The 13,084-nt window shown below is 56.6% G+C and overlaps 1 protein-coding gene across 1 annotated transcript; it reads left to right on the forward strand.

Moving 5' to 3' along the window:
* The first annotated feature begins 4,420 nt into the window (after nucleotides 1-4,420).
* On the forward strand, nucleotides 4,421-8,947 carry FOXL3 (forkhead box L3). The gene is made up of 4 exons (XM_001091091.4): nucleotides 4,421-4,767; nucleotides 5,152-5,320; nucleotides 5,562-6,191; nucleotides 8,758-8,947. Exons 1-3 carry the CDS (start codon nucleotides 4,493-4,495, stop codon nucleotides 5,994-5,996), a joined length of 879 nt encoding a protein of 292 aa, XP_001091091.1. The 5' UTR covers nucleotides 4,421-4,492; the 3' UTR covers nucleotides 5,997-6,191; nucleotides 8,758-8,947.
* The last annotated feature ends 4,137 nt before the right edge of the window (nucleotides 8,948-13,084 follow it).

Here is a 13,084-nt window from a genome sequence, read left to right on the forward strand (position 1 = left end):
CTTTGACCACATTGCTTTCATTCAGCATAATGCATTGGGGTTCAGCCTTGCACACCTCAGTGGTTTTCCTTTTTCATGGCTGCATAGTATTCCAGCACATGGCAATACCACAGCTCATTTGCTCACCAGAATATTTGAGTTGTTTCCAGTTTTTAGGGAAAACAAATAAAGCCACTATAAACCCTCATACACTCATAAACAGGTTTTTCTATACCAGTTAGCATTTGACTTGTCAAACACCTAGAACAAGGATGGCTGGGGCATGGAATAAATATGTATATGTAACTGCAAGAAACTGCCAGGCTAGAGTCCCAAATGGCTGAGCCACTTTGGATGCCCACCAACAAGTGAGAGTTCCAGTTGCTGTATCTCCTCTCCACTACTTGGTATTTGGAGATGGTTTTCGTTGGTTGTTGTATTAGTCAGGGTTCTCCAGAAACATAGAATCAACAGGGGTGTGTGTGCATGCGTGTGTGCACACGTGTGTGCACATGTGTGTACACGTCTGTGTAGCAGGCACTGGGAGGGGAGAGACAATTTAAGGAGTTGATTCATGTGACTATGGAAGCCTGGCAAAATCGGATGGCATAGGTCCACAGACTACGCCTGCGGACTCAAGAAGGAATCTGAAGGCATCTGCTGCAGAATCCTTGTGGCTTGGGGAGCTCAGTCTTTGTTCTTTTGAGGTCTTTGACTGATTGGATGAGTCCACTCAATCCTGGAGCGCTGTCTGCATTACTTAAAGTCCACTGATTTCAATGTCAATCTCATCCAAAAGACACCTTCACAGAAACATCCGGAATAATGTTTGACTAAATATTTGAGCGTGGTGGCCCAGTCAAGTTGACACATAAAATGAACCATCACAGTTTTGTTCTCTTTTTCCTCTTAGCTGCACTAACAGATGTGTGGAGGTGTCTTGTTGTGGTTTTAATGTACATTTCCCTGATGGATGACAACGTGGGGCAAATTTTCATGTGCTGTATGTTCTTTGGTGAAGTGCCATCTTAAAAACTGGGCTGTTTGCTTTGCAAATATTTTCTCCTAGTTTGCAGCTTGTCTTGTAATTCTCCTGTCTTTTAAGAGTAGAAGTTCTCAATTTAAAGTGCAAGTAATGCATTTTTTTGTTTATAGATCATGTTTTTGGTGTCAGATTAAAGAAATCTTTGCCTAACCAAAGATCATAAAGATATTCATCTTGCCGGGTGCAGTGGCTCACGCCTGTAATCCCAGCACTGTGGGAGGCCGAGGCGGGTGGATTATGAGGTCAGGAGATCAAGACCATCCTGGCTAACACGGTGAAACCCCGTCTCTACTCATCTCTACTAAAAATTAAAAAAAATTAGCCAGGCATGGTGGTGGGCGCCTGTAGTCCCAGCTACTTGGGAGGCTGAGGCAGGAGAACAGCTGGAACCTGGGAGGCGGAGCTTACAATGAGCTGAGATTGCACCACTGCACTCCAGCCTGGGCAACAGGGCAAGATTCTGTCTCAAAAAAAAAAAAAAAAAAAAAAAGATATTCATCTATGTTTTCGTCTACAAGCTTTATAGTTTTATGTTTTACATTTAGGTCTATGATGCATTTTGAGTTAATTTTTGTTTATTTATTTACTTTTGAGACAGGGTATCACTCCATCTCCCAAGCTGGAGTGCAGTGGCTCAATCTTGACTCACTGCAACCTCCACCTCTCAGGTTCAAATGATTCTCCTGCCTCAGCCTCCCATGTAGCTGTGATTACAGGCACACACCACTGTACCCAGCTAATTTTTGTATTTTTAGTAGAGATGGGGTTTCACTATGTTGGCCAGGCTGGTCTCGAACTCCTGACCTCAAATGATCGGCCCACCTTGGCCTCCCTAAGGGTGGGGATTACAGGCATGAGCTGCTGCTCCCACCCTACCCCAAACGTTTTCATCATCCCCAACATAAGCTCTGTGCATGTTAAAGAACAAAGCCTCCCTCCCTTCTCCTCCAGGCCCCCATAACTGGCGGTCCACTTTCTGTCTCTATGAATTTGACTACTCCGGGGACCTCAAACTAGTGGAACCACATAGCATTTATCCTTTTGTGTCAGGCTTATTCCACTAAGCATGATGTTTTCAAGTCCATCCGTGTTGTAGCACATATCAAAATTTCACCCTTTTTTTGGGGTGAATCATTTAGCTCTTAGAAAAACAATTGGTGAAGATCTTCATGACGTTGGATTTGACAAATCCATGAATGTGTATGACAGCGAAAGTACAGGCAATAAAGATAAATCGGTAAACTGGACTTCATTAAAATTAAGAACTTTTGTGCACGAAAGGACACCATGAAGAAAACCCGTGGAATGGGAGAATGGGAGACAGTATTCGCAAGTCGTTTATCTGACAGGGAATCAGCAACTTTATTTTAAGGCATCAGGTTTTGGTCCAACTGCTCCACAAAGTTTATCTGATCACGAGTGGATTCCTTTTCCACTTGTGGACTTGGGTGGCCGCCTTTCTTTAGATTTCCATGGGCGTCTTACAATTTGGGTGCACAGGCTCACTGAGTGGAAGAGTCTTGGTTCTTCCTGTTCTCTGTCTCCCTTGCTCTCCGGTTCCGGCCCTCTCTGTAGTGGGCTGTGTTTTCCAGAGGTGGCTGCATGACTCTGTGATCCCACCTGTTCTTCGCACTCTCATGTAAGGGGGATTATGTCGTCTGGAGCCTCTACAAGCTGCTTTTCACACAGTTGGGATTCACCGAGACCATGGCATACATTCGTGGTTTGTTCCTTTTTGTTGCAGAGCGGTAACCCACAGCGTGGATGTACCACAGTTTATTTAACCGTTCACCTTTTGACGGACATCTGGCTTGCTTCCAGTTCGGGGCTATTAGACAGAAAGCTGCTATAAACGTTAATTAGCAGGGTTTTGTGTGACCATAACCGGGGTTGCACTCTGGGAATAGATGGTTACCAGTGTAACTTCTGGATCATGGTGGCTACATGGTCAGGTTTTAAAGAAACTCAAACTGTTTTGGAGAGGGGCTGTACCATTTTACCTTTCCTCGTTCCCGCATATTTAGTTTTGACATCTGATTAAGGGGACAATACAGAGTCACTGAGTGTGTTCGAGCCTGAGTGTGACTCGGATCCCGAACGAGGCCAGGCAGCCATAGTGCCCACCCCAGAAGGGGGAGTTGCACGTGCCCACCCCCATGCGCCAGGTTTCTCCTCCAAGGGGGACCCCCGGGACGCTGAGCCCGCCTGCAGACGTGGCTTTACCAAGGGCAGCGACAGTTCCAGGCACCCCTGGGGCCAACTGGGTGCAAGCAGTATAAGTCACCTCATATTTTAACAAGTTCATTCATTCATTTATTTTTTATAGAGACGGCGGTCTCACTCTGTGGCTGAGGCTGGTCTCTAACTCCTGGCTTCAAGCGATCCTCCCACATCGGGCTCCCACAGAGCTGGGGTTTCAAGTATGAGCCCCCATGCCCCGCCGTCTGGGTCGTTTCAGAGCTGAAGGCGCTGCTGTGAAGGCGACATTTCCTGGAAGAAGACTGTCTATCCAGGGCTTTCTGGCCTCAGACCGACTCACAGACACGGCTCTCGGTCAGAATTCTGCAGATTATTCCTGGAAATACTATTCAGTCTCATGCCTACCGTGAAACAAAGCCCCCTACTCCCGTAGGATCCCGCCTCTCTACTTTTCTGCAGAATTTCCTAACCCGGATGGCTTCTCTTCTCTTCCCTCTGCGTGCACCTAAAACGGAGCTTCGGCCCAGAGGGGACCCGTGAAGCGGCGACTCTGCGATGGGGAGTCCACCTCTCTCGGGGCCCCGGCGGGGACTCACTTCCAGGCACTGAGAAACCGCGGGGCGGGAGCACCCGGCGCTGCAGAAAGCGCTGGGACCCGCGTTTCTGGCTTAGCTGACCCACTGACCAAGGCCAGGAGACAGCCGCCGGGCACCACGGATTTGGCCTGGACCCCCGGTCGCTCTGGGGTGGAGAGCAGCGGACAGCGCAGGTGGCGGAGGGGGCCACAGTCCTGGTCTCCGACGCCGACTCCAGGCTGTGCTCTCTGCTGAGACCCAAGTGTCCACCCGGGGATCCCGGCGCCCGGAAAGCACCACCGAGTCTCAGGCGCCCCCAGGGCGCACGAGAATGGGGCGCACGAGACCGGGGCGCACGGGACCGGGGTGCACGGGACCAGGGCGCACGAGACCGGGGCGCACGAGACCGGGGCGCACGGGACCGGGGTGCACGGGACCAGGGCGCTCCGAAGAGACTTCCGTCAGTGCAGGGAGGCTGCGAGGACACCCCAGGCTACCTCCAGGGACGGGGACGGAGCGAGCCCTGCCCTGAGCTCCCCGGGAAAGGAGCGGGGGCCGCCCCGCCCGTCGGACCACCCAGCGCGCCGCCTCCTCCTCCCTCCCCCCGCAGAGGTCAGAGGGTCACCGAGACGCCCAGCTCCGCTCCCCTCGGCCGCTTTACGGGTGGCTGGGGCCTCCCCCGCGCCGGGATTGGATGCGAGAGGACGGGGTGGGGGAAGGCGGGGGACCCCAGAAACCCAGGTTCCGGCTCCGGCGGAGAAAAGCCCACAGTGCAGTAGCTGCTGGGCCGCGTGGAGACGGCTCTGCGCGAAGCCGGCGGACTGCGCGGAGGAGGCGGCAGCTGCAGCCGGGGCGCACCAGGATGTTTGACAGCTCGCAGTATCCCTACAACTGCTTCAATTACGACGCCGACGACTACCCCGCCGGCAGCTCCGACGAAGACAAGAGGCTCACGCGGCCCGCGTACAGGTGACTGCGGGGGTAGCCGCGGGGGTTTGGGGAACACGGACCCCCCCCTGCAGGGGTCCCAGGTAGCCGGGACCTGCCTGGGACGAAGGAAGAATGAGGGGGCTTTCTTCTCTCCGACGGAGCTCAGAGAAAGGAGGCATTTGTCCCTACTTTGGGGAGAGCCAGGGAACGTTCTTGGCTTCCCGGGGAGGGACCTTTCCAGCCCGGGGAAGAGCTTCTGGGGTCTGGGTGGCGCCGGGGGCCGCGAGCTGCGGGGGACACTTTCCCCAACACCGCCTCACTCCTCCGCCTCTGCGCCCCACGGCGCCCTGCGGAACGGGGAGAAGGACGCGCTGTGGGGAGGGCTGCCCCGCGGAGACCCCGCCTGACCCCCGGGCTCCGCAGCTACATCGCCTTGATCGCCATGGCCATTCAGCAGAGCCCCGCGGGGAGGGTGACCCTGTCCGGCATCTACGACTTCATCATGCGCAAGTTCCCCTATTACCGCGCCAACCAGCGCGCCTGGCAGAACTCCATCCGCCACAACCTGTCCCTCAACAGCTGCTTCGTCAAGGTGAGCGCCGCCCCCGACGGGCCCCGGGTGTCCCCGCGTGGCGACCCCTGCACCAGGGCCTCGGTGACGGGGAAAGGAGGGCACCGCTGCGGCTGCGGGGAGGTCCGTCCTCAGCCCACGGGGCCGCCTCCACCTGCGCAGTGCGCTACCGTCGCCCGGGTCCAGGGCGCCCCGAGGGGACAAGGCGGGCCGGCGAGCAGCCCAGCGGAGCCGCTCCCAGCCCCTCCCTCCACGCGCGCAGGTGCCGCGGTCCGAGGGCCACGAGAAGGGCAAAGGCAACTACTGGACGTTCGCGGGCGGCTGCGAGTCGCTGCTGGACCTCTTCGAGAACGGCAACTACCGGCGGCGGCGGCGGCGGCGCGGGCCCAAGCGCGAGGGGCTGAGGGGTCCGCGTGCGGGGGGCGCCCAGGGGCCCCCGGGTCCGCCCGAGCCGGCCGCCGGGCAGGGGTCCCTGGCACCGGACAGCGCTGGTGAGGGCGCCCCGGGACGGGACCCCCATGCCAGCCCCGCCAGCCCCGCCCCCCAGGGAAAGGAGCACCCCCGGGACCTCAAGTTCAGCATCGACTACATCCTGTCCTCCCCAGACCCCTTCCCCGGACTCAAGCCGCCCTGCCTCGCACAGGAGGGCAGATATACGCGGCTGGAGAACGTGGGCCTCCACTTTTGGACAATGTGATGTGGGGCCACCCGGGAGGCCCCTGCAGTTCAGTCTGGGGTCTTCCCCAGACCCTCCCTGGAAAGACGAGTCCAGCCTTACCTTGAGTCAGGAAGCCAGAGTTCGGCAAATCCTACGATTTCTCCTGCAGACTGAAGGTCAGGTGCCACGCTAGGCCTGGATTGGGAGGACAGGCGGAGGTGGTGCTCCTTAAAGGTACAGACTGTGAGGCTGTGACTTTACCTGTTCGGAAAACAGTTGTCTTACAGGGAAAACCCCACTGGGTTCCAGTTTTACCTGAGGGTTTGCTCTGGACTGGCCTAGTGCTCTTGCTCTGAGGAATAAACACAGGTTCATGTTCCCTAGAGTCGGGAAACATTTCATTCCTTGGTCACTTGAGGGTGAGCTTTCTAGACAGCCACATCCCAAAAGCCACAAGTGCCCAGTGTGCGGTCAGTGGGCTGGTTGACGTCGTCCCCGTGGTTAAAATAATAGTGGTAAGGCACAAACCGTGAAGAGGGATGGCAATTGGCCCCATGAATTAGTCACCCCGAGGCTTATGATGGTATCCGTGCTAGGGGTGACATGATCGGAAGTGACAAATGTATCTTGTTGGGTCAGCCGAGTATTTTGGTGACAGTTTAAGAAATCAGTTGTGCTTTTTACACCACAAGGGAGAAAGGCAAGGTGGGAAGGTGGGGCCCAAATTTGGGATGATACTGGGGCAAAGTTCAAATTTCTTGATTCTTCTGAGCAGGCAGTAAGCCCTGATTCAGGCACCTTCTGTCAACTGGTTTCCCAAAAAATCAGGTGCTCAAGAGAGCAGGCTGTGGATAAAATTCCTGCAACACCTCACAGGGCACGGTCACAAGCATCTGAGGTGGGCGCACTCCACTTGAAATGTAAATGATTTAATTACTGTGTAGAGATGGGCATTCTGAAAAACACAGTTATGCGCAGTGAAACTATTTGACCAGCCTTATCGTTTTTCACCAGTCCATTTTTGCAGAGTTAATTGCTTTCAGTGACTTAATTGGAACATTAGTATGGATTACACCTAATCCGATTCGCTGGGTGACAACGATTGGCTAATTTTGTGAACAGCAAAAACGCACCCAACGAGGCTGGCTGTCTGGTTTGGGAATTACATAGTCTTGCTTTATCGGACCCTTAAAAACAGGGACTGGGCGGCCGTGAAGGTAGGCGGGCTGCAGAGACAGATCAGAACATGCAAAAGATGCTTGGCCCTGGCTTCATCTCTGTTCGGAAAAATCCAAGCATTCCCCCACTCACCTGCCCTGTAAATAGATTTGATGTGTTTGGTTCATTGTTTTGAGAAGAGGGAGGAAGGCCATTGCTGACAGATGCTGTGAACGCCTGGCCCCGTGGAGATACGCCCACTCCCCAGCCTCCTGGCTCAGACAACCGCAGCCTCTGCCTACAAGGGCACCCTTCGCCCAGGGAGAAGGAGCCGGAGCCCAGCTTCAAATGCCTGTTCCTGGAAGTGGAAATGAGGCTTGCAATGTGGACACCTCTCCTTTGCGAATGTCAGCTTCTGGTTTCCAGAACTCTCTGCTGGGAGAGCAGCCAGCATTTCCGGCGCTCCCACCGCCCACCAGGTGTAGGATCCCAGGAGATGGGTGCTGCGGCTCTCACGCTCGTTTTACGGATGGGACCGTGCATCGCAGGCATGCAGCTCCAGTTTGGCTCCTCACCCTCTCCATGCTGGCTTGTACAGGCTATCAGCATGGTGTGTACACGTGTGTGTGCGTGTGTATTGTGGTGTGTGCCCTGTGTCTGTCTGCACTCTTGTTATTTATATCCCTTTGCTGGTTGTGCTAAAAGCCTAGATTTAAATCATACAAGATGTAATTTAGACGGTCATAAGAGGCAGATGCTCCCATACGTAAGTATATGGCAAAGAAAGTATCCGAAGATATATTTTTCTGCTGCCAACAGAGGAAATAAAATTTACATTTTATCTTTTGAGTTCCTGCACTTTGTTCTGGTAAGCAAAGCCTGACTTGAAACAACAACAAAACCCCTTTTCCTAAACAGGACGCTCCTGGGGGGGCCTCAGAATAAGTCAAGGTCTTTATAGCTTATCCCCTCTGAGAATGTATTTGTGGCCAAATGCAGACTCTATGCCCGGGAGAGGCAAGGGCGGCACTGGGGGAAATCTGTGTATGATGAGGTGTAGCATTTGTTTTGCAAAGGGTATCAATCATATTTTTAAAAGCAAAGGGACATTTTCAATTTGCCAGTGTGTGATACCCTGCAACTTCAGAAAGGTTCCCAGCCCTTAGAGTGAATGGCATTTAATATAACAGGGTGAGGGCTGGCTGTGACCTACTCAAATGTCGCCGCCACCACGCAGACTTGCCCCACACAATTATAATTAAATACTTTATGCCTTTCTTGCAAATCCGCTGATTGATCATCGATATGTACATTACCACCGCATTACCCCCGAGCAGATGTCTGCCACACGCAGGTTACGGATCACCGGGCTTCCATTAACAAAGTAGGGAGGTGCTGCTGGGCGGACGTTCAGCAGCGTGCAAATGACTGTGTGCAAATGACTGTGCTTGGGACGAAAGTTCCCAGGCTGGGTGGCACCTGGGCCCTGACCTCCTTTTCCCGAGATTTCAGGGCACCCCTTCTCGCAGAAGCTGGGCAGAGGCTCCTCCACCAAATGTCACAGGAGTGAGGGGATGGCCCATGGTAGCTCCTGGAGGATGGAGAATCCCAGGAATCCCACATTTATCCCTCCCTCCCACAGATGGAAGCGGGAGAGCGGCAGATTTGAGAGCAACCACCAGGTCCCTGAGTGCAAACTGACCACAGATGAGACCCTCCCCCGCACTGCTGACTGGTTGGGCCTAGTGTAGCAGCACCCCTCCAGAGAGGCCTCCTTGGCTGACACCTGCCCTTTGCACCCAGCTGAAGTAGGACTCTTGGAATCTGCTGTCCATTGGCCCCTGGTCTGCCTCCTGGGGAAGAAGAGAAAAGCCTTTTCTTCAAATTCCTTCCGTCCTTGATTGAGCAGGGTGGGAGCTGTTTGTTTATTCACTAGCAAACATTCGTGAGCCCTGAGCTAGGAGTTGGGGCACAACCATGAACCCAAGAGGCCTAGACTGCAGCCCCACAGCACATGCGTGAAGTAGACAGACAGCTCCGCGTGTGTGCAGAGCCCTGCACCGGGATGTGTCAGGAAGGGAGCCCACAAGGCGCTGAGCAGAGGATGAGTGCTGCAAAGTGCATGGCCAGGCCAGGCTCTCAGGAGCCGAGGCCGTGACGGTGACAGTGAGCTGGAACAACAAGCTAGGAGGAAAGTGCCTTCTAGGTAGGGGGGCAACCTGTGCCAAGCCCTGTGCCGGGGACCAGAGGCCAGTGTGACTGGAGGGAGGTGCAGCCAGGGAGCCACGCACGGGAAGACCCCAACCACACCCACCAGCCCCCACATCCGGGCCAGACTTACCATCTCTTTAGCCTTTGAAATGCAGCTCCTGCATCCACCTCCATTTGTCCCTGTTCTTTCTGATATATGGAACACCTGCACAGCTCAGAAGGACAGTCACCTCCCATGGTCTGGGTGTTTGGCCTTGGTTAATGTAGCCTCAGCATGCACCACACACTACTCTTGCTCCTGTCCCCAAGCGTTTCTTCCTGGCCAGTTCCATCCTGTGCTCATAGAAGGTGAGGATGGTGTACAGAGGGTGGGGGTCTCCGTGAGCCCCCTCCTCAGTGTCGCCCAGCCAGGACAGCTGCCCTGAAGGTCTGCGGTGGCGCTGGCTTCCCTGGGACAGAGGAGCAATGGGCTGGGAGTCGTGCCTCTGTGGGTCCACAGCAGGGTCTTCTGCCCACTGGAGTCCGAGGCTCCTCGCCCGTGGCATGGGCTGTGCACAGCACCACCCAGGGCTTAGGCGAGAGGCTGTCAGCTGGACCCATGGGCCCTGGCCCAGCTCTGCTCCCATCTCACGCCCCTGTGCATCTGCCTGGCCCTGGGACACAGAGAGGGAAGGGACCAGCTCCCTGGGGTATAAAGGGCTGAGCTGGGCGTCCCCGTGGAACCTGGCTCCCCGCAGTCCCCAGGCCAAGGGGGCTCTCTGGGCACCTCCCTACCAGGAAGCAGGCCCTGGACTCCCTGCCTCTTTCCCTGGGACCCTGTGGTCTGCCCCAGGCACTGTCAGCTTCCTCATGGCCACCTCCTATCCGACTGGCAGGCCGGGGACAAAAACTTCCTCAGGATGACACCAGGGCAGTGAGGGGCCAGTGAGGGGCCAGAGGACACAGCCCTCAGTGGGCTGGGACTGGCACGAGGACACAGCTGGGCGTTTCCCGCCTGGATTCTTCTGAGCGGCCTCCACTGGCCTCCACGCAGGGGTCGGGTGGCCCCCTCCTCTGTCTTGGTTTCTTCTGTGGTTCTGACCGGATTTGGGGAACAAGGGTGCCCCCACTCCCACCACCCCAGGCTGTGACAGGGCTGGGCTCTTGAAATTCCTCAGTTCTAACCTTCCGGTTCCCAGCCCTGCCCCAGGGCCAGGCCAAGTCCATCTCCATGCTGAGGGCCTCGGAGTCTCTCCGTGTGCACTTTCCAGAGGAGGAACCCAAACAAGCCGTTTCTCACCAAAATGTGAAACTCAAAACAAGCACAGGGCCTGCCTGAGGCTGCTGGCGGCCTGGGGACTGAGGGTCCAACTTTGCCCCCTCCTGGCACCTCCTGACCACCCCTACAGCCCCCAGGCTCCCCTTGGCCCCGCCAGGTCCCACCTTGCACTCCCACATCCCTCTCCCAGGTCCTGCCCAGCCCCTCCTGTGCCCTCAGCCCTGCCTGGTCCTCCTGACCCCTCTGGCTCCCTTTGGTCCCTCCTGGCACCCCCTGGTCCTCCTGGGTCTTTTCTGCCTCCCAGCCCCTCCCATTCTCCCCCCAACCCCTCTCTACCCCCAACTCTTACTGGCCCTGTAGCACCCCCAGGTTCCCAGGCCGCTTCTGGACCCCCAGCCCTTCCAGGCTTCTCCTCTGACCCTTGAACTCCCCAACTCTCCTGGCTCCCCAAGCCCCTCCTGGCCCTGCCTGGTCCCTCCTGCCCCCCAGCCCTCCCCATCCTCCCCCAGCACAGCTGGCCCCCGGCTGCCAGGAGTCTGGGGAACACCAGTGGCTTCCTCAAACAGGAGACTGTGCTTTACACTCAGGCCACTGCACCTGAAACAGCTGCACGTGTCCAGTGCCTCAGGCCATCCTGGGACTAGACTGAGAGTCTTATTGACAAAGCTCTGCTAAAGATGGGACTCAGAGGGGCAAGGTTTTGAGAGTCTTTGGTCAGGCTGAGGTCCCACAGTGAGCATCTACCCAGAATGCCTGTCCCAGCGTGGATGATGGGACACGGGGCTGTGGGGTGGGGGGAGGAGGTGCTGGGAGGGAGTGGACGGGTGGATGATGGGACACGGGGCTGCGGGGTGGACGGAGAGGTGCTGGGAGGGAGTGGACGCGTGGATGATGGGACACGGGGATGCGGGGTGGACGGAGAGGTGCTGGGAGGGAGTGGACGCGTGGATGATGGGACTTGGGGCTGCGGGGTGGAGGGAGAAAGTGCTGGGAGGGAGTGGACGCGTGGATGATGGGACCAGGGGCTGCGGGGTGGAGGGAGGAGGTGTGGCAGAGAGTGAACGTGTGGATGATGGGACAGGGGGCTGCCGGGCTGCAGGAGGAGGTGCTGGGAGGGAGTGGGAGCGTGGATGATGGGACGCGGGGCTGCAGGGTGGACGGAGGAAGTGCTGGGAGGCAGTGGACGGAGCACATTCAATCTTCAGAATTCCTACACGTGGGTCACTTCCTCTCCTGCACACAGTAGGCGCCCTGCACACAGATGATGAATAGATTCACGGGGTCCGAGGAGGAAGCTTCTTTGAGGGGAGGAGATGGATGGGGAAGTTATATCGTTCACAACGACTCTGCCACATCCCAGCAAACCCAGGCCCAGTGTCCCCAAGGTCAGCCCAGGAGAGCATACGAATCCTGGTAGAAACAGGGGCTGGTGTTTGCCGAGGGCTCTCCATGTGCTGGGCACGGTTCTGAGAACACTCACCCCCCAGTACCCCATGGAGACAGTAACACTCATCCCCCAGGGCACCGGTGAGGCCTGGAGAGGGTCACGTGCCTGGTCAGTGTGCGGAGGGGTCTGAGCTCAGAGGTCAGCAAATTGTCTGGAGTGACCCACAGGGTCAGTGTCGGGGCCCTGAGAGTGGCCGACGGCATTTGGAGGAGGGGAGATAGGTCTTCCAAGCCCAGGTGCAGGTCCAAGGGCCCAGGGTCTCCACACACCCAAGCCTCCGGGGCGTGCCGCCACCTCGCAGGGCCCCCAGCTCTCCCCACTGAAAGGGAACGATGTAATGACAGTCCAAGAGAGAACGGAGGTGCCGTCAGCTGCAGTGTAAGGCTCGGGGCTGTGGGTGGTGGACCTCTTGGCGGGATGCTAGGGGCCCCACTCTCATCTCCTCGGAGGTGCAGTTCCCACTCCAGCAGGTGCAGAGTGAACCTCAGTCCAAGTTGATACGTAAAGAAGCTCGGTTCTCCTCGGAGGTGCGGTCCCCACTCCAGCAGGTGCAGAGGGAACCTCAGTCCAAGTTGATACGTAAAGAAGCTCGGTTCTCATAGCTCTGCTCTCCCACAGGGATCTCACCCTCCCGCCAGCCCCAGCAGCCCTGTAAGAAGAGCACGGGGCAGACTCCACAGCTCCATGACCCAGAGCAGGAAACTGAGGCTCAGAGGGGCCTCTCAGAGCTTGCTGGGGTAGAGGCCAGACTTGCCTGATCCCAGGAGCCCAGGATGCCCGGCCGAGGGCAGCATGACATCCTCTAACCTGGAAGTTAACGGGCACAGGCTTGAGGCCTCCTCCATCCCTTAGCTGTGATTCTGTTCAACTCCTGAGCAAGTGTCAGAGATGGTGGGAACATTCTGGATCCCAGGGGTCCTGCATCGGGGTGGGGCCGCCACTCCACGCACAGCCTGGCCTCCCCCAGCTCTGGAATGTGGCTGGCCAGGACTCACTGCTGCGAGGCGCTTCTGGGGGGACACCCCTCCCATTTCCACCAAGAGGGGCCTGGTG

The sequence above is a fragment of the Macaca mulatta genome, chromosome 3 (genome assembly GCF_049350105.2).
Source record: "Macaca mulatta isolate MMU2019108-1 chromosome 3, T2T-MMU8v2.0, whole genome shotgun sequence".
NCBI classification, from domain to species: Eukaryota; Metazoa; Chordata; class Mammalia; order Primates; family Cercopithecidae; genus Macaca; species Macaca mulatta.